Source organism: Hippichthys cyanospilos, chromosome 4 (assembly GCF_059441005.1).
Source record: "Hippichthys cyanospilos isolate Australia breed blue-spotted pipefish chromosome 4, RoL_Hcya_1.0, whole genome shotgun sequence".
Taxonomy (NCBI): Eukaryota; Metazoa; Chordata; class Actinopteri; order Syngnathiformes; family Syngnathidae; genus Hippichthys; species Hippichthys cyanospilos.
Window position 1 is genome coordinate 25,380,343 of NC_142372.1, and position 20,557 is coordinate 25,400,899.

Genomic DNA, 20,557 nt, shown 5'->3' on the forward strand with positions numbered 1-20,557 from the left:
CGACATTTCATATTTTATTTGTGAGGACTGTCGGGAGGAGGAGGTGATTTATGATAACAAATTAAAGCCTTTTGTAATGAAAGTTTAACAAGACTGTATAAACATTTACATCTTTTATATGGTCTGTGTCTGCTGAGGTTACACTAACCGAAAATTTTCCATCATTGATGGATTTTTTTTTTAAGAGTTGACGGGGAAAATTATAAGGCCGTCCGTCATTGGTGTGCACTTGCTTAATTACACGGAGAAATACTACAGCCCACCAGGCTTTAAATAGAATAATGCAAATCAAATAAATGGGAAAAGATACATGAAATTGTTATTTCTATAGTTTTGTTTAAACGAATTGAGGTGCCAGTCTTTTTGCTCTCGTATGAAAGTAAAGTGCCACATTGACTACATTCAGCGAAGCCAATGCAAGTTTCTGTAGCATTTTCAATGATCAATTTGAAGCTTTTCCAGACCTCACTCTTCCCGGTGTGTGTTTGCCTTTGAAGTTCCCCTGTCTTTAGCTTATCCTTGATTTCTTGCTGCTCCATTTTCAGGGATACCAGATCAAAATAGATGCGAACTTGTGAAGGGGAAGTTTATTAAGAGGGCGGCGTTCACTTGATCGGAGCATGCTCTGGCTCTGCACTCTGCTGCTCGTACAGTAGTTAAATAGCAATTACCTTACGGCACCTTCTGTGTTGTATCCAAATTATGTATTTTATAACAAGTATTCCTTAGTTTAGTATCCACATTCCACACATCGTTTTAGTATACATTTTTATAAACATATATTTATTTTTAAAAAGTCAGCGAGATAGAAGCCCGGCACGAACAGACCCGGAAGTAATGAATGACATTTTAGGCCCGACTCGGTCCGGAATTCAGGTCGGATCGGATCGGGTCGGGCTCAAGCTCGGGCTTAAAATCTTACCTCTGCTCTGAACCGCTGTTTGGCAAAAGCAACAGTGTACATCCGCAGAGCCGGTGGGCAGTAAGGATGCACACACTTGCCTTGCTCCTTGCTTTACATCTCTTACTGTGGGCAATTTCAGAGTGGAAATCCAGCCTGTCTTAAGATGCCAGTTACCAAAACTTAAGATGCCGGTGGGCAGTAAGGATGAACACACTTGCCCTACTCCTTGCTTTACATCTCTTACTGTGGGCAATTTCAGTGGAAGTCCAGCCCGTCTTAAGAGGCCAGGTACCAAAACTTAAGATGCGTGTGGAGGCCCCTTCTCTGCCAGAGAGGTGGCCTCCCATGGCCCATGAACTAGCTCCTGAAGCTGAGGATCAGACCATCAAGGTCCCTGCAGTTGGCCGCTGCCCAGCTCCCACAGCATGCAACCCTTATGGCTCCTACCATAGGTGGTCATGCTATGGGAAAGGGGACCCAGGTTACATCTTCGAGCTGTGTACAGTCAGGCCTCATGGGTGCAGGCCCAACCCAAAGAGCTTCAGAGGGGGGCCCTGATGGCTCACGTCAGGCAAAGGGAAAACAGAGTCCATTCATTTCACTCATCATAAGAGTTATACCCTTATAATTGTATTTTTACTTCGTTTCGTGTATTTTGGATGGCAAGGACTTTTCATAGGGTTGATAAATTACACTGAAAACCTATTTGAAACTGTGATTGCTTCGAAGACTAAAAAGTGTCTAACAACATTCGTTTGGGCTTTCGTTTCTAGATTTGATCTATCTGACAAAGATCATTTTTTTGACAACAAGACAAGGAGCTCAATTGTAAGTATGATGATTACCCTAATTCAGGTGTACATCACAAGCCAAAAGTTTGGACACATCTCATTTTACTGTTTTCCTTATTTTCATTATCATTTACATTGTGAATTCTCACTCAAGGCATTAAAACTATGAATGAACACATGGAGTTATACACTAAACAAAAACTGGTGAAAAAGCCAGAGGACCAACGAATGACATGAACAGTAAAAAAAAAACAAACAATGGAATAAGAATGTCGGAAGTGTTTTTCATCGTTGTTGTAATCCTTGGGATAGACATTCTGTCAGATGTCCCTCGGCTCGAGGATCCCTTTTGCTGATGGAAATACAAGCCAACTGTTTGCCTGTTTGTTGTGTTGCTTCTTTCCATTGACTATAAACTGGAATGACTTTACAGACAATGAGACTATAATTGCTTTACGCAGTCATTAAATGAAGTGGAAAAGTATGACTAGTTAAGTGTATGAACTACTTTGGTTCAAGTCACTATTTGTCATTCATAGTATGCATGACTGAGGATGTCCTTGTTTGTGCTGCTTTTCTGACTGATTGTTTTTATGAACCAAAATGCATACTGCACAAAATCTTTCTCAGCAGGAGGATTGTACAGACCTGAGCAAAGCATTCTGGGATGCCTTTCAACAGGCAAAGAGATGATGCCATTCCAGTGACCAATGGGCACATCCCAAAGTGACAAGCTCATTCTTATCTGCTCTTAGCCAGGATATGCAGAAAATATGTTTTAAATTTCCTAATAAAAAGCATCATTTAAAATGGAGAAAAATGTGAGGAAAAAATCTTAATGGAATCTATAATGGTTGTTCAAGCCCAACAATCACTTCATTTCATTCTATGTGTTAGTAGTATAATGGAATTTAAAATAAAAGTTTTTTGAGGGGGGTGCTTACAGAAGTGAGCAATGAGGGTGAGGAGGGATGATGACAGAAGTGAGCGACGGACCGGCAGTTTTATTGATGACAATTACAATTTTTGTCGTGGAAAAAAATGGCGAACCGACGATGACGGAAGGAGGCAGTGCCCTGACGATAAAAATGTTTTATGTTCCGCTTTATTTAAAACAGTCACCCTTTGGGCTGATTGCATTCTTGCACACTCATGACATGTTCTCCATGAGCTTCAAGAGGTAGTCACCTGTAATGGTTTTCACTTCACCTGTCTGCCTTAGGGTTAATTGGTGGAATTTTTTTCTTGATCAATGGTGTTGGGATCATCTTTTATGTGGTATAGAAGTCAGGTTAATATGAACCCGATAGCCCATTTTAATAACTGTTCAAATTTCTATTATGGGCTACTATTAAAATGCATATTATACCTTTCTTTAACAAATTGAATGAGAAACTGTGTCCAAACATTTGGCCTATACTGACTGTATTCATGGATGTATGTACTGTATGGATGTAGGTACTGTATGGATGAATGGATAGAGGGACTTCTTTTATTGTGGCACGTATGCCAGCATGTATCTGCTGTGCCTCACTATTTGTATAGACTGACTGAGAGGGGAGAGAAAAAGAAAGATTGCTGCGCAGTTGTAAATCAGCACCTGCTAGTGATGGATGCTGCCATTCTCTCCCTTCGCATAAGTCTTTCCTCATTCCAGTTCCGTCCCGATTTGTTGTGTGGAAAATGGCAGTGGTACAGTAGGTGCTTCCGACAGATGGCTATTAGTCTGTATCAACCAGACAACTTGAAAAGTGAATGCAATGACACATTAGGTGTATGGGAGCCCCCTACTATCAAGTTTGCGAAAAAAAACAAAAAACATCTACACACGTCATTAGCAGCAACATGAAGCAAATGTTTTGAACAGGAAGAGCAAAATGAGAAGATCACATTTATGATAACATGAAAATGGGTTAAGCACTATACATTATTCACGTTAATAGTTTATGTAATACATAATAGTGTCTATAAAATGTCGCCAATATTAACAAATACTTAAGTCAAGTTAAAATGTTGTCATATGCACAGCGTAGAAACAAGTTTGTCCAATGACATTTTACCTTTGCCGTCCACATGAATGTCTTAAAAAGAAGTACCAAGTTAAGACAAAAATCAAGGTACTGTATAAATAACACACAAGTAACAACGCAAGTAGGAACCGTATGTGGGTAAGTCTTCCATATGTGGGTTAGTTGTGTACAAATATCTACAATAACCTGCAAGATAACGTAATAATGTGGAAGTGCGCTTGGGAGATTAAATAACGTGCATGTATGCATGGTAAGGCATGAATGAGTGGCGGTCCTCAGTGTGGGAGACATCTCTCCTGTGGATTCTTACCTGGTAGATGGTCTGCAGGGAGGGCAGTAGCGCTCTAGTGGTCTTGGATGCCATTTGCCCACTCTGCAGGTATTTGTGGTCCACAGCAGTGGAGCTGCTGTACCACAGAGTAATGCAGCTGGTTAGGATGGACTTAGCAATGCAGCTGTAGCAGCTGCTGAGGACTCAGGGTGAGATACCAAACCTCATCAGACTTTGCAGAAAGTACACGCACTGCTGAGCCTTCTTCACTAAACTGTGTGGTTTTATTATACTCCCTGATGTGGATGCCCAGGTATTTCAAGCTGCTTACCCTCTCCACTTCCCGATCTTATAAGAGCAGTGGCTTTTGAGTCCTTCTCACCTTCCTCATGTTCACTATCATTTCTTTGGTCTTGTCTGTGTTGAGGGTGAATCTGTTGGATTCACACCACGCTAACAGTCTGGCCACCTCCATCCTGTAAGATGCGTCATCACTGCCGGTGATGCATCCCATCATGGCGTTGTCTTCCACGAACTTCAGAAGGACATTTCCTTGTGGGAGGCCACCCAGTCGTGGGTAAACAGCGTATAGAGGATGGGACTGAGTACACTCCCCTGTAGTGTTCTTGTTTTGGTGATGATTCTGGCTAAAGTCTTGTTCCCTGTCCTGACAGACTGAGGCCTGCCAGTCGGTAGGCATAATGCACCTGTCAGTGTGGTATGCTGCTCTGAACGTGGGTCAACATCACTCTTGCAGAGCACTTCATAATGATAGGAGTGAGTATTACTGGCCAGTAGTCATTCAGGAAGGTAAGGGGGCTCTTCCTCAAGATTCAAGAGTTTGATTGACATATATATATATAGTAACACTACACAATGAAATTCTTATTCTGTTCACTTCCCTGATCAGACTTCCATTCCACACAATAGAGCAATTAATAAAGTGGGCAATAAAAAAACAGAAATAGGGCAATAAGGGCAGTGATTATGAAACACTAATAAAGGAACAAGACTCACAACAGGAACAGACTTCTTGAGGATAGCACAATGGAAGTATTCTTGAAGCAGGAGGGAACAGTTCTCTGGTTGATGGAATGACTGAATATGGAGGTGAGAATATCTGTCAGCTCATTAGCACAAAGGCGATGAGGGCTCTTCCAGCGATATTATCTGGTCCCGTGGCTTTGTGGGGGAGGATTCTTTTTAGAGCTTTCTTGACAGCTGATGAGATGACTGGTGTTGTGGAGGGGAGTGTGATGGCCAAAGCACCTGCTAGGCTCCTCTCTGAGTTGGGGATGGAGGTATCAAATTGCATGTAAAAAGAGTTGAGGTCATGAGGCAGGCTGTCCATGACACTGATGGTAATGTATGTATGTACAGTGTGCGTGTGTGTGTGTGTGTATATATGCCTATATGTGTGTGTGTGATTGTATATGTGTGTGTGTGCGTGTGTGTGTGTGTGTGTTAATAGCACATCAACTCACACCGACATTTTGATGTTTGCTCTGTTTGCCAGGTGCATGAAGTGCTCAAAAGGACAAAATGTACTAGAGGAATGTACTCAATGGGTAAGAGTCTTCAGATCACCCTAATTCATTAGTGCTCAATGCATTGACCAGGGTCGCTCTCAGAGGTAGTGTTGGTCGACAGCAGGACATCGCACTACATGAGGGGAAAAAAAGTCAGCCGAAAAAAGATGGTACATCGAAAAAGAAACACGTGTTGTTTCCATCGACAGGTGCTCTGGAAGGAACATGTTGTCAGCTGACTTTTGTCATGACCATGCTTCCGGGATGATCTTCAAAATTATAGTATACCAAGGCTGTTGGTGTTATATATTACTTGTTATGGTACAATTTATTTTGAAGCAATGACTGGCTTTCTCACACCACACTGGTGTCAAACTCAAGGCCTGGGGGCCATATCGAGCCCACCACATTGTTTTATGTGGCCCGTGAAATGCTGATTGGACTTCCAAGTTTCTGGCTAAAATACCAAACTAGCAAGTTGTCTTCAACTTTTAAAAACAACAACATTTTATTTCCCAATCTCTCTTTTGAACAGTTTTTACCAGCCTCTGGTTTCCAAACTAAACTAGCTATGAGTGTGACAAACACACTTCAAATTTATTTAATTGACAATCATTTCAGCCCTCTGACAGAAATTATAATTACAATGTGGACCATGATAAAAATGAGTTTGAGTACCTAGATATAATTGAGAAGAATGGCATGCAGTGCACTGTTCCCATGTATTTCATTACACTTCTGTCTTATCCCTATAAGTTACTGGATGTTAAATGTTTCTCTCTTGCCAGGGTCATTTTTACTTTTTTTTTTTTTAAATATAGGTGCAAAAGAGGAGCTATTATTTCATTATTATATACTAGTGTTGAGCTGTATTGGCTGCTCACTGTAGGTTTTTTTTATATTTCAACAATTATTCTGTAATTTTTTCTAATTATGATACTTATTTTCACAGGGATCTCCAGTCTGCTTGCAAATGGTGTTTATACCTCTGCTTATCCTCCTCACGATGTGAGTATCAACATAAATTCCTCAGGCCTGAGAACAGTTGTCATTTACATGTATTTTAGTGAAGCTCCCACAGACTGCATGATTCTTGTATAGAATGTGTCATTAGTGGATACAAAAAAGTAAATATCATACAACTACTAAATTATGTTCTAGTGTGCTAATGATGTTGAATTTAGTGTTTGAATTTTACAGGGGGAGATAGAGGGAGTTGATGCGGAACCCAATGACAGAAAGGTAACCAAAACTCCTAATGTGCTCCTTAGTAAACACATTCTGAATTAATGCTCAATAAATCATGAAACTGAGTGACACTGTAGCAGAGTGGTTAGCATGTCTGTCTCACAGTTTAGAGGTTGTGGGTTCGCGTTTGGCTTCGTTGTTCTTGTATGGAGTTCTGCGTGGACGTTCTCCACATGCCTTCAAGGGTTTTCTCCGGGTACTGCGGTTTCTCCTAACATTCCAGAAACATGCATGGCGTTATATTGGGCACACTTAATTGTCCTTGAGTATGAGTGTTCTGTTCCCTGTGATTGGGTGGGAACAAGTTCAGGGTATCCTCCGCCTACATAAAGACAGCTGGGATAGGCTCCAGCATGCCTAAAACTCTTGTGAGGATAAGCACTCAAAATAATGAATTGATGTATGAAAAAAAAAACAACTACAAAATAACATGACATTTGATCACAACAAATCAACACGTTTATCTTTTAATATTGTCAGGTGTGCCACATTCTCAATATATTTCGTAAAGACCTTGTATATTATGATGTGCTCTGGCACTGAGTTCCACAAATTGGCAGCCCTTACCGACCACATCGACTTAATAAATGCTCTCATACGCTGAGGAATGTAACAGTCACCTCTGACAGAGCTTCAGGAGCCAAATTATGTAGTGCATTATAAATGAGTTTTATGTCCAAAAAAATTGCAAAGACTTTCAGTTTAAAGTACTGTATTGCTTTTGTATTGCACAGTGATTAAAGAGTCTATTTTTTTTTTTTAAATCAAAACTGGAATTGCTTGTTTGTGCAAGACGTCTAGTGGTTTATGTGCACTCTGACCAGCCTTGGACTGAATAAATAAGTATAGTTAAGAATAGTTAAGTTAAAGTGACTCAGGATCTTAGAATGTCAGTATATTTTTGCGGCTTCAGTTGCATGGAAAATATGTTACGTTTAAAATTTCCTAAACACACCTTAAATTATCAAAGGTAAAGAAATATTTGGATCCATATTATCTAATACAATTAAATTGTAGGTCTATCTTAGTTATCAATTTAGCATATTCTATATATCATATGATTGTTATTCAATATACTGTAGTTGAATTGTTATTGACTGTCTCTTTTCACAGACGTTATATGAGGAATGGGCCAGCTACAGTGTCTTCTACAAGTACCAACCCATTGGCCTCATTAGGTGAGATTTAATGTTGTGCTATTAATATAAGGAAAAAACTAAAAGGGATAACAGATTTTTGAACGTTTATTCATCAGTACACTTCTTGTACATTATTTGTATGTTTATATATATATATATATACAGTCGGCCCCCGGCTTACGAACACCCTGATTTACGAACAATTCGCCTTACGAGCGTGGATCACGGAGATTTTTGTCCCCCACTTACGAACAAACCTTTCGCCTTACGAGCAATCCGACATGCCGGCCATTAAGTATGTGAATATGTTTCTCGCTTAACTGCGTCAACAAAATCAGCAGATGCGTCATTTAAACCTTCAGTAGATAATTGTGGCAGTAACGTGAACGCTATTGGTCTTACAACGTCACAGTGACTGTCTCAGTCACGGTGTGTAAATATATTACCATTTAAGTGTAGTGTTTGTACAGCTAAAGGGAAAAACAGCTGACATGAAATTAAATGTGCAGATTGCAGGACAAAGAATTGTCATTGGTTTAAATGTGTTTTTTTTTTTAATTAATTGTCAATACATTCCAACCGTTTAAAAAAAGTGCGAATAAGTATCAGTCAGTCACGGAGATGCCAATATGATATTGGTCGATTAAGGTCACCCGGTCTCACTCACGGAGATGCTATTGGCCGGCGTCACACGTCAATCACAGAAGTGCCGATATGCTATTGGCCGAACGCCTTTATCTAGCTTGATGGCACAGCTGGTTGGGATGGAAGGAAGGAGAGAAAATGAGTGAAAAACGGAAGGGAGGAATGTTGTGAAGACTTTGCAAACTTTATCTGTTAGACATAGCTTCCAAAATTACTAGCAGTGGTAAAGGAAGAAATAAGAGGATGATGTTTTAGTATCTCCGTGATTAGCACCCTGACTGAAAGAGTTACTGTGACACTGTAAGACCAATAGCATATTTACTTCGCCGTGTTGACTTTGAGCAATGGTCTCTTCTCCCCTCCGCTTCCACCCAGCTCAAGTCACGTCATTCCAAAGGTAAAAGTCATTTTTCCTTTGTACTTATTATTTAATGCAAATTTACAGTAGATCATGTCACTCAATTTTAATATATATGTACAGTCGTGGAGTTTTTACCTAGGGCTTTTGCGCGCGTTGCACGCATTCACGAATTAACATGGGTTTGGATTGCCCGTTATACGAGCAGTTCGAGATACGAGCGTACCCGCTGAACGGATTAAGTTCGTAACCCGGGGGCCCACTGTATATATATATATATATATATATATATATATATATATATATATATATATATATATATATATATATATATATATATATATAAAGGTGAAAATTGTTGATTTAAAATATAATAACAATAATCAGACACAAAACACCCACGCTTGCTCGAACAAGACTAACAAGACTAATAACTGATTTTTTCTCTTCCCACAGGAAGTATTTTGGGGAGAAGGTTGGGCTGTACTTTGCCTGGCTGGGAGTCTACACACAGATGTTAATCCCTGCTGCCATTGTTGGACTTATTGTATTCCTCTATGGCTGTGCCACAGTGGATGATAATATACCGAGGTAGAGTGGAGATTTGATTTGTGACAAAATGTATATTTTGTGGATGAATTCAACCCTTATGAATTTCAGAAAATTCACACACACAACAGTAAAAAAAAAATCTTGATGCACTTTAGGCGCAAAAGATAAAACGTGCATTAGCCAAAGAACACTGTACATATACACACATAATTGTACATTTAATTAAGAGTGGGGAATGCAGAAAATAAAATATTTTCTTATTAGTTAAGGTCATAGAGTAAACACAGTGTTCATATATATCATTTTAATCTAAGGCCCAATCAATTTAACCCTAAATGCAAGACACACACCCCAGTGTCACGTTGCTTGTGCATGTAGTCGGCTAAAACCAAATGGCCTGTTCTCCCAAAGGTTAATACAAACAAATATACCGTTCAAATAAGTTGATTCACTGGGAAGAAGGGGGCAAAAAGATAAGATGCCACATCCTTCCTAAGTCCTACCCAAGTCAGCAACACTGTCTGGCTCCGTCGGGATCCTTGTTGTCCTCCGTACTTTTTTTTTTTTTTTAATTTATGAACGCCTTACTTGTTTGGAGTAAATGTGTCCCCAGCTGTTTAACACAGTCCATGTGCACGTGTTAGCCTCTGTGTTCGCGGGTAAGTCCACAAACTGAAATCTTCCACTGAAAACTCCACTCCAACTGATCACCATGACCACTGTTACCGGTTTGAATCTGATCTTGTTGACCAACATTACTAAATTCCATTAATGCTTTGCATACATCGCATCGTCCGTCGCATCACTTTCTTTCCTCTCTCTCCATTCTCACCCCATGCTCTCCTTCTCATTCTAGATGTGATTTTCTTATTTACATCGATAAATAATTCAACAGATGTACAACCCATATCATATATCCTAAAGAATTAAACAGTATAGTTCAAACAAACTGTAACACGGGAAAAAAAATGCCTGTTCTCTCTCACTCTGTTTCATATTCACTTTTAATTTGTACTCATTTTGCTTTCTTATCTCTCCCCATAGTATGGAGATTTGTGATCCGAGAAACAACATCACAATGTGCCCACTTTGTGATCATGCTTGTAGCTACTGGAAACTTGTTTCAGCATGTGGTACTGCCCGAGCCAGCCACCTCTTCGACAACGTGGCAACTGTCTTTTTCTCCATCTTCATGGCCCTGTGGGGTAACTGCAATTTTTGCAAAAAATAATTCTCCATTATAATTGTTACTCACAAGTCTCCATCATATAATAAATTAAGTAAGTCAAACTTGTTAACTGAATGATTCAGCACAACTTTAGCAGACTCGAATACTTATCTTTACTTTATTTATACAGCCCTTTCACAATCGCTGTAGCTGCAGCAAAGCAATTTGGAAAATATAAAAGACCAACAATAAGTGTCAGTGTATACATTGCTTCAAATATACATGAACTTACTGTAAATGTTGCTCATGAACATTGGAAGACATTACAATGTAATGTTTTCAAATTCTCGTTTTGTACAGGCCGGACATAAAGCCAAGATGTGCGCCTCAATAAAACCCTCTTCTTTCTAAACATCGCCTACAACTGATACACACTATTTCACTAAGGGTGTCACACTTAACCGACAATTTGAAAATATACTTAACAGACAATTTGAAAAATAGGCAAATTCTAATGGGCTAACAACAAATTAATGGGGCAAAGTGTGGAGCTGAGATTTGTCATCAAAAAAAAAAAAAAGCAAAAATAAGAGCAACGACAACAACAAAAATGTACAAATTTACTTGTCATACGGTAGGATGAGGAATTGAATTGCACAGTCTCAAATGTTAGGGGCAAAATGACATTATTTAGATGCAGTCCGGTGTCCCGGATTCTTCTGTATTCAATGACGTCATGAGTGACAAGTGAACGTTGACAAGACTTTCAACACATTAGTTTCAACTTAAAAAAGTTAGTTACCCTTCTATTTTCTTTTGAGCTTTACATTTAGTTGTGTTTGCTTTATTATACAGCTGTACTCTTCATGGAGCACTGGAAGAGACGACAGATGCGACTTAATTATGTCTGGGACCTAACAGGCTATGGGGAGGAAGAAGAGGTGAGCTGAAGCACAATACAAATACAAGATCATTGAATAAATTATGTTTTGGTTTTTAATTTGGGGGAATGTAACATTGAGGCAATATACGTACCCTTGACATGTCTTAATACCAGTTAGAGCAGTGGTCCACAACCTTTTTATCAGCATGGACTGGTCAATGCTTTAGATTTATATTGCGGACCTGGTGTGTGGTGTAATATCACCATGGACCGGGGGGTGCTGCTGCTGGCTGCTTTAAAAAACACATAATTCTTCTCAGTATGTATGTAATATCAACAGCGGCCAGAAGGAGTGCCAAAAAAACAAAGATCAAGCACAAACATATGAACTGTTAAAACTAAATAACTTCCAAAACATTATTTCGGGTACAACCCACACGGCCCGGTACCAGTTGATCCGCGGAGCTTGGACCAGTGATTGGGGACCGCTGAGTTAGCGCATAGGGTGCTGTTTTACATTTATTTCACGTTGGCCTTGAGGCACTTGAACTGACTCTCTAGTGACATGAGAACAACATTATCACAGGTGAAATGTTCATCCATCCATCCATTAACTGATGTTATATCCGGGGTCGGGTCATTGAGGCAGCAGCTTGAGCAGGGAGGCAGAGACTAACCCTTTCCCCGGCCACGTCATCCAGCTCCTCCAGGATAATCCCGAGGCGTTCCCAGGCCAGCCAAGAGACAGAGTCTCTCCAGCGTGTCCTGGGTCGTCCACGGGGCTTCCTCTCGGTGGGACATACCCGGAACACACCAGGGAGGCGTCCTATCCAAATGACTGAACCACCTCAACTGGCTCCTCTCAACACGGAGGAACAGCGGCTCAAAACTGAGCCTCTCAAGGATGACAGAGCTTCTCACTCTATCTCTAAGGGAGAGCCCGAACACCATGCGGAGGAAACTCATTTCAGCCGCTTGTATTTGGGGTCAGTTCGTTCTGTCACAACCCACAGATTGTGACCATAGGTCAGGGCAGGAATGTTGCTCGACCGGTAAATAGAGAGCTTTGCCTTTCAGCTCAGCTCTTTCTTCACCGTGACAGACTATCAATCTTCTGTTCTGTTCTACCCTCACTCGTGAACAAGACCCCAAGATATCTGAGGTCCTCCATTTGGGGCAGGACCTCATTCCCGACCTGGAGAGGGAAATCTGACACAGGTGGGCAGAGTGGGTCTTCTTACCGGGGCAGCAGGCATTAGGGTAGTCAGTAACAAGCAAGGTCAGAATTCAGGCAGGCAGAGCAGGGCAGCAGGTGGTTGGGTAGTCGGGGACAGGTGAGGTCAGAATCCGGGCAGTGTGGCGGTGACGAGCTGGAAGAGGCAGGCTTATATGCTCGGTGGGTATCACCTGGTGGTCATTAGACTGATTGAATGAAACCTGGTTAGACAGAAGGATGGATGAACTGGCTGGTCAGGCTGGCTGTGACACTGACTTGCTGTCCTTTTTTTTATGGATGTTGAGGAGGAACATAACATTTGACTTGCTTTAGCCTTTCCCTCTATAAACACATTTTAGTAAGTTGTCAGCACACGCTCAGTAATAGCAAAATTATCTGCTTCCTTTCTGTCAGCACTTGACAGTTTTAATGTCGACAGGGGACAAATGGTGAATATAAAGTGCATGTATAATATCCTCTTTCGGATACGGCCCATGCAGCCCAGGGTTGCAGACCGATGTTTGGTGACCTCTGATCTACTGGACATATTTGCTAGTGTGAAAGCATCCTCAGTGTGAAAGTGTCTTATGCAAGACATTGTAATATAGTTGAAAATGTTTAGGGATTCATTCTAAAATTGTTGGTACCTACGTGTTTCTGTTTTTATCATTTGATCTTACTGTAGTTCAGTTTATTTCTGTCACCCTATTATTGTTTTTATACAAATAAATATATAAATTCTTTCTAAAGTCATGAGTATAATTACTTGCAGCCTTCTTTTGTGTCTGAAAGCTATTAAACTATAATAATAACTATAACATGATAAAGTAATGTCTGTTTCAGGAACACAAGCGAGCTGAATATGAGGACCGTGTCAGACAAAAGGCAGTAGGAGAAGGAACTTCATTACCTAAGGTACAATAAATGTAAATAAATGTTTCCAACACTCTTAAACAGCTATAATACTTTCATATCAATGAAACGCTGCAAATATGAGCTCACCTTTCATGGTCATTGGCTTGGATTTGTCCCAGATAACTTAGGGGTGAAAGGCAGGGCTGCGTCTATACTGGTCACCAGTCATTTAGAGCGCACATATAGACATACAGTCACACATATTCACATATACAGTATGATGTCCAACAGGATTCCTACCATTACCCTGCCTTGGTCACATTGGGTGGGGCGGTGGGAGGACTCTGCCTAGCCCAATGTGGTCCCTGACGGCCCAAAATAAAGTCAAGTAAATGTTTGACAAGTAAAAGCATTTGTGGCAAAGAAACATACGACCTGTGGTCCCTTCTAAAGATTTCTTATTTTACCCAAATGAGGTTTTTGAGTTTTTCCTTCCCCTTCTGGGAGCTTTGTTCAGAGGATGTTGTGTATTTATGATGAAAAGAAGTTTCTGTATGACTTTTTTTCACCTCTGAAGCCCTTTGAGAACTCGTATGATTCAAGGATATACAAATAAACTTGATTTGATTTGATTTGATTTGTTTTGATTTGACTTTACCCCTGGATGAGGAATCTCGTGGAACAGGGTTGGGAATTATTTTTCCCCAGAGGCCAAAAGAGAAGCGGCCACTTGGTTATGTGTTACTATATCCAATACGTATCCAATCATTTGACAAGCGACTACAGCCTGAACATCCAGATCGCATTCATCTAACTCACACGTAACAAACAAACCACAATTCTGCGGTCAAAAAGGCTCGAGCAAATTGGAAAAACCAAAACAACAGTAGCGGATGAGGCGGAGACTACTCACTGAAAATAGAGTGAAGTGTATTTTGTCTCATTCGTTTTTTTTTCTCTCTTGCTCACTGGGAGCGAGTGATCCGCTTGCTCGGAGCAAGCGAGACTTTGCTGGCACTGCACAAAAAGCCATGACAAAAAAATCCTCATACCTCCCCCTCCTTAATCTGTTCCTTTATTAGAAAATTGAAACTATTCTGGCTCCTCCGTGACAGACAATTAATCATCGCCAGGTACTTCCATAAACGTGTCACTTTCAATCATAGATCACATAAAGTTTGCATTTATTTGGAAACGTGAACGACCACACACACAAAAAAAAAAAATTAAATTAAGATTGCATTTAGTCCTACATTATGAACCTAGCCTGTTTAATCTGATTCAATCCATTTGCTTTTTCTAGTATGGTTAAAAACAAAATTGGTCTTGGCTAATAAATCCATAATCACATAAATTTGAAAAATGACATATTGAAATCTCACTACCAAATTACAGGTCCCAATTGCATTTGCCTTTACAAGGTTGATGCAATAAATATATTGAAATAACAAGTGATAAAGCCATATTTCAATAACAATTATAATTTTAGAGTAAAGGATTTTGTTCATTTGAACAGTGCAGTATCCTTGCCTTATTACAATTATTCTCCCATAATAATGTTTGTGACAAAAAAAAAATGCTCTTCCTTTGTGCTTCCTTGGTTGCTCAGCTCCTCCTTTACCTTGGATTGGAGGCATCTTCATGCAGTGATTCAAATGATACCATGTCGTACATAGTATCTTGGCTGTGGCTTTAAAACCATGCATGGAATAATATATTTACAATTTACTTCATGCAATAATCCAGTCAGCTCTAGATGCAGTATGTTCTTATGTTGCTGTGTTTTTACTCTACGTATATTTTTATGTTAGGGTGAGAAAGTGAAGCTGACATGTGCTGACAGAATGCCAGCTTACTTGAACACTGTGGCCATGATGGCTTTCATGGTGAGTTACACTTCTATTTCTGTTAGATACTTCCTTGGCCTTATTGAAAGTTTTTTTTTTTTTTTTTAACAAAATCCTTTGTACTCTTAATGCTTGAGTCAGACTGCAAAATAATAAAATAATAACTGAAAAGAAACGCATAATACTATTAAGCCAAATAAAGCAAATACTGTACAACAAAAATAATTTCTATCTGATGTATAGTTGTTATATTATCAATGCAGTTCTAGCAAAAGCTGCTCTGCTTCAAATAGTTTAAGCAAGTGATCAAGTGATAGAAAACTTTTTCAAATCTGTTTTGTCTGTTTTGTTTTTTTACACTGAGAATTCATTTTCAACATACGCAGAAGCTTGATTCAAAAACATAATGCATACACCAATTCTTATTTCATACAGATTTATTTCAAAATCGACTCGGACATTTGGACAAATAAAACTAAATTACAAGAAAAAGAGAGGGCCTTGCAAAAGTTTAAAAAAAAATACATGGACTGAGCACTAACTAAAAGCGGGTTTACCTCCATTGATCTTGGTCTGTTCAGACAACTGTGAGTCTTTATTGGTTATATATACCTTCTCTAGTGATTTTTTTTACTTCTGCTGAAGAGAAATCCACAATTGACATTGGTTTTATTACGAACTGATGTGAGAAGCATCTTAAGATCTTATGTCGGCAAGAGGTGGGAAAGGGGAATCGTTTATTATCATATAAACACATAACATATGCTTGAAGATGTGAAAGCTTTAAACTTCATTAGAAAAATCTGAATTTGACAGACAAGCAGTTATGCAGTAGACTAGGCCACTGGTTTCTGTCACGTCAAATTGGTTGTTCTCTCTCTCTTTACTTACTGATAGATCACAGTGACATTTGTCATTGCCTTTGGGGTTATCCTCTACCGGATTAGCATTACGGCAGCCTTACAAATGAGCAATTACCCTTCAGCATGGTACAATGTCCGAGCCACCGTCAAAACAACAGCTGCCATTATCAATCTCATCGTCATCATCATCCTGGATGAAATCTATGGTGCTGTCGCACGCTGGCTAACTGTACTTGGTAAGAAAACACAAAACGCACATGCAAATAAATACAAAGTTTACACTTTCATGATGTTGTGTGTATAGGGCTGCACAATTAGGGCCAACATAATAATATCGATCATTTTGGTCAATATTTAAATCACGATTGTTAATCATGATTTGATCAAACATGTCTATTTATTGCCTTCTTTAAACAAGCGGTATATAATCAAGGCTTTATACTTACAATGAATAAAAATAAACTAAAATAACAACTCTTAATGGTGAATGATATAAATGGATTTAAGTTTCCCTCGCCCGGACCCGGGTCAAAGGGGCCCCCCTCTTGAGCAAGGCCTGGAAGTGGGGCTCGCTGGCAAGCACCTGGTGGCCGGACCCGCAGCCATGGGGCTCGGCCGGGCTCAGCCCAAAGAGGTTACATGGGTCCCCCTTCCCATGGGCTCACCACCTGTGTCAGGGGCCACTAGGGTCAGGTGCAGTGTGAGCTGGGCGGCAGCCAGAGGCGGGAGACTTGGCGCTCAGATCACCGGCTACAGAAGCTAGCTCTTGGGACATGGAATATCACCTCTGAGCTGGTGTGTGAGGCCGAGAAGCTCCGACTCTATATAGTCAGACTCGCCTCCACACACAGCTTGGGCTCTGATACGAGTCCTCTTGGGAGGGGTTGGACTCTCTTCCACTCTGGAGTTGCCCCAGCTCAGCGCCTGTACATTGGGGTTTACCCCAGTGGACGAGAGGGTAGCATTCCTCCGTCTTCGGGTGGAGGGACGGGTCCTGTCCGTTGTTTGTGCTTATGCAGCAAACAACAGTTCAGAGTACCCACCCTTTTTGGAGTCCTTGAAGGGTGTGCTTTTTTTTACCCCAGTGGGCGAGAGGGTAGCATTCCTCCGCCTTCGGGTGGAGGGACGGGTCCTGTCCGTTGTTTGTGCTTATGCAGCAAACAACAGTTCAGAGTACCCACCCTTTTTGGAGTCCTTGAAGGGTGTGCTGGAGAGCGCTCCCTCTGGGGACTCCCTTGTTCTGCTGGGGGACTTCAATGTTCACGTGGGCAACTGATCGCAGTTGTGGCGGCAATCCCAGGACCGGCTGGTGGACACCAGTGGTAAGGGACTCCATTAAGCTGAAGAAGGTGTCCTATCAGGCATTTTTGGCCTGTGGGACTCCAGAGGCAGCTGACAAGTACCGACTGGCCAAGCAGTGTGCGGCTTTGGTGGTTGCCATGGCGAAAACCCGGGTGTGGGAGGAGTTCGGCAAGGCTATGGAAAACGACTTCCGGACTCTCTTCAAGGAAATTCTGGTCCACCATCTGGCGTCTCAGGAGAGGAAAACAGTGCACCATCAACACTGTGTATAGTGGGAATGGGGCCCTCATTGCATGGACATCGGGGACAGCACACCTGGATTGGCAGACTGGGGTGGTGATCCCCCTTTTTTAGAAGGGGGATCGGAGGGTGTGCTCCAACTACAGAGGGATCACACTCCTCTGCCTCCCCAGCAAAGTCTATTCAGGGGTGCTGGAGAGGAGGGTCCATCTGGAAGTCGAACCTTGGATTCAGGAGAAGCAATGTGGTTTTCGTCCTGGCCGTGGAACAGTGGACCAGCTCTAAACCCTCGGCAAAATCCTAGAGGGTCCATGGGAGTTCGCCCATCCAGTCTATGTGTTTTGTGGACTTGGGGAATGAGTTCGACTGTGTCCCTCGGGGAGTTCTGTACGGGCTGTTTGGTCCTTGTACCACCGATGTCAGAGTTTGGTCTGCATTGCTGGCAGTAAGTTGAATCCGTTTCCAGTGGGGGTTGCACTCCGCCAAGGATGCCCTTCATCACCGATTCTGTTCATTACTTTTATGGAGAGAATTTCTTGGCGCAGCCGAAGCGTTGAGGGAGTGTGGTTTGGGAGTCTCGGTATTGCATTTCTACTATTTGCAGATGATGTGGTGCTGTTGACTTCTTCAGACCATGACCTCCAACTTTTGCTGGAGCGGTTGGCAGCTGAGTGTGAAGCAGCTGGGATGAAGATCAGCACCTCCAAATCTGAGTGCCCTCTCCGGGTTGGGGAAGAGGTCCTGCCCCAAGTGGGGGAGTTCAACTATCTTGGGGTCTTGTTCACGAGTGAGGGTAGGATGGAGCGTGAGATCGACAGGCGGATCGGTGCAGCGTCTGCTGTAATGCGGACTCTGTACCGGTCTGTCGTGGTGAAGAGAGAGCTGAGCTGGTCGATCTACGTTCCTGCCCTCACCTATGATCATAAACTGTGGGTCGTGACTGAAAGAACCAGATCACGGATACAAGCAGCCGAAATTAGTTTCCTTCGCAGGGTGTCCGGGCTCTCTCTTAGAGATAGGATGAGGAGCTCAGTCATCCGGGAGGGACTCAGTGTCGAGCGGCTGCTCCTCCGCCTTGAGAGGAGCCAGTTGAGGTGGTTCAGGCATCTGGTTACGATGCCTCCCGGACGCCTCCATGGTGAGGTGTTCCGGGCATGTCCCACAGGGAGGAGGCCCCGGGGATGACACAGGACACGCTGGAGTGACTCTTTCTCTCGGCTGGCCTGGTAACGCCTGGGGGTCCTCCCGGCTGAGCTGGATGAAGTGGCCGGGGAGAGGGAAGTCTGGGCTTCCCTGCTGAGGTTGCTGCCCCCGAGACCTGACCCCGGATAAGCGGAAGAAAATAGATTGATGGATAGATAAAATAAATAAATTAAATAATTAATTTGGCACACAGGGCAACACAGCTAAGTTACTTGCTGAGTGCAAACCAATGAAAAAATAACCCTACTTAGAATCAAGTACATTATTTTCTTTTAAGCACATTTTAATCAGTTAAGCAGTCAGCATGTCATTTTCAGTCATTTCAAACCGAATTTATTCCAATTTATTGCCAATCAGATTTTTCAAAATGGGTCCCATTTCCCAGCATGCACTGTAAATATAAGGAATCAGATGAGAAACTCAACGCCACTTCACACTTTTAAATACGTAATATATTAGGCTGAGAAAATAATAGGCTTTTGTCATGCAAACATGCGAAACATTGCTCTCTAATGGTGGTGCTTGATTTGACTTGTAATCAAAAAAAGTGCTTGACTTTTTAAATGTTAATATCGCAGATTATCATCTTAATTAATCATGGCGGCCAATATCATGATCGTGATTAAAACTTAATTAATTGTGCAGCCCTATGTGTATTCAATAGCAAATGTAATGCATTTTTTCCCCAATCCTTTGCAGAGGTTCCAAAAACAGATAAAAGCTTTGAAGAACGGCTTATCATCAAGACATTTGTATTGAAGTTTGTCAATGCCTTCACACCTATTGTTTATTTGGCTTTTTTTAGGGGCAGGTAAGAAAATCACACATTAGTTTTCCATAGCTGCACGTATTCATTACTAATGATCAAATCTACTATTTAAAGATTAGCAAAGTCCAGGACTACCTTAGATCTTTTTAAAATCAATTACGCTTTTGATTATTCCATCAAATAATTGAGCAATCGACTTCCGTGCTATCCATCAACAAACATTAAAGGGCCTAGAACATGGTATTTTTCAACTTTAAAAATATGCATATAAATTAAAATTGGCACATTGACATGTTCTTTTGTTGTTAAATATGAGTCCTATTTTGCCCCTTCTGACCAACAGAGGCAGTGCTAAAGGCACAGAATAAGCCTTTGCGCAAGCGCAAAGCAAGAATCCATGCCATCTAAAAACGTCATATATGACACGGGGGACGTATATAAGGCAGTGTCACTCAGTAGCCTGTCACTCAGAATCCTTTTCACGCGTTGGTTTGCATGCCAAATGACTGCTGTACTTTTTGCGGTTTCTTTTTTTCGGTCGCTTGTAGCTCGTTGACTTTATCAGTAAGGATTGCAGTTTGCTATCCATCCTCCGGTGGCTGCGACGCCTGTGTCGATTTATTCTCATATGGTTTTGTTGTTGCGCAACGTTTGCGTACTGTGGCTTTACTTCAAAGGGTGAGTTGCATTGTTTTTTTTATGTGGCTATCACTTTCTGGAGGTTTTTCTTTTGTGATTTTTGCC

At 41.3% G+C, this 20,557-nt stretch overlaps 1 protein-coding gene across 1 annotated transcript in view; it reads left to right on the forward strand.

The window, feature by feature from the left end:
- Positions 1-20,557, forward strand: part of ano1a (anoctamin 1, calcium activated chloride channel a) — a 64,358-nt gene that overhangs the window by 25,786 nt on the left and 18,015 nt on the right. Inside the window, exons 6-17 of the mRNA XM_088413377.1 lie at positions 1,678-1,732; positions 5,513-5,564; positions 6,478-6,533; positions 6,726-6,767; positions 7,887-7,951; positions 9,372-9,506; positions 10,512-10,672; positions 11,491-11,576; positions 13,578-13,649; positions 15,401-15,475; positions 16,334-16,535; positions 19,744-19,855. Coding sequence (XP_088269503.1) covers positions 1,678-1,732; positions 5,513-5,564; positions 6,478-6,533; positions 6,726-6,767; positions 7,887-7,951; positions 9,372-9,506; positions 10,512-10,672; positions 11,491-11,576; positions 13,578-13,649; positions 15,401-15,475; positions 16,334-16,535; positions 19,744-19,855 — 1,113 coding nt within the window. The remainder of the gene's footprint in view (positions 1-1,677; positions 1,733-5,512; positions 5,565-6,477; positions 6,534-6,725; positions 6,768-7,886; positions 7,952-9,371; positions 9,507-10,511; positions 10,673-11,490; positions 11,577-13,577; positions 13,650-15,400; positions 15,476-16,333; positions 16,536-19,743; positions 19,856-20,557) is intronic.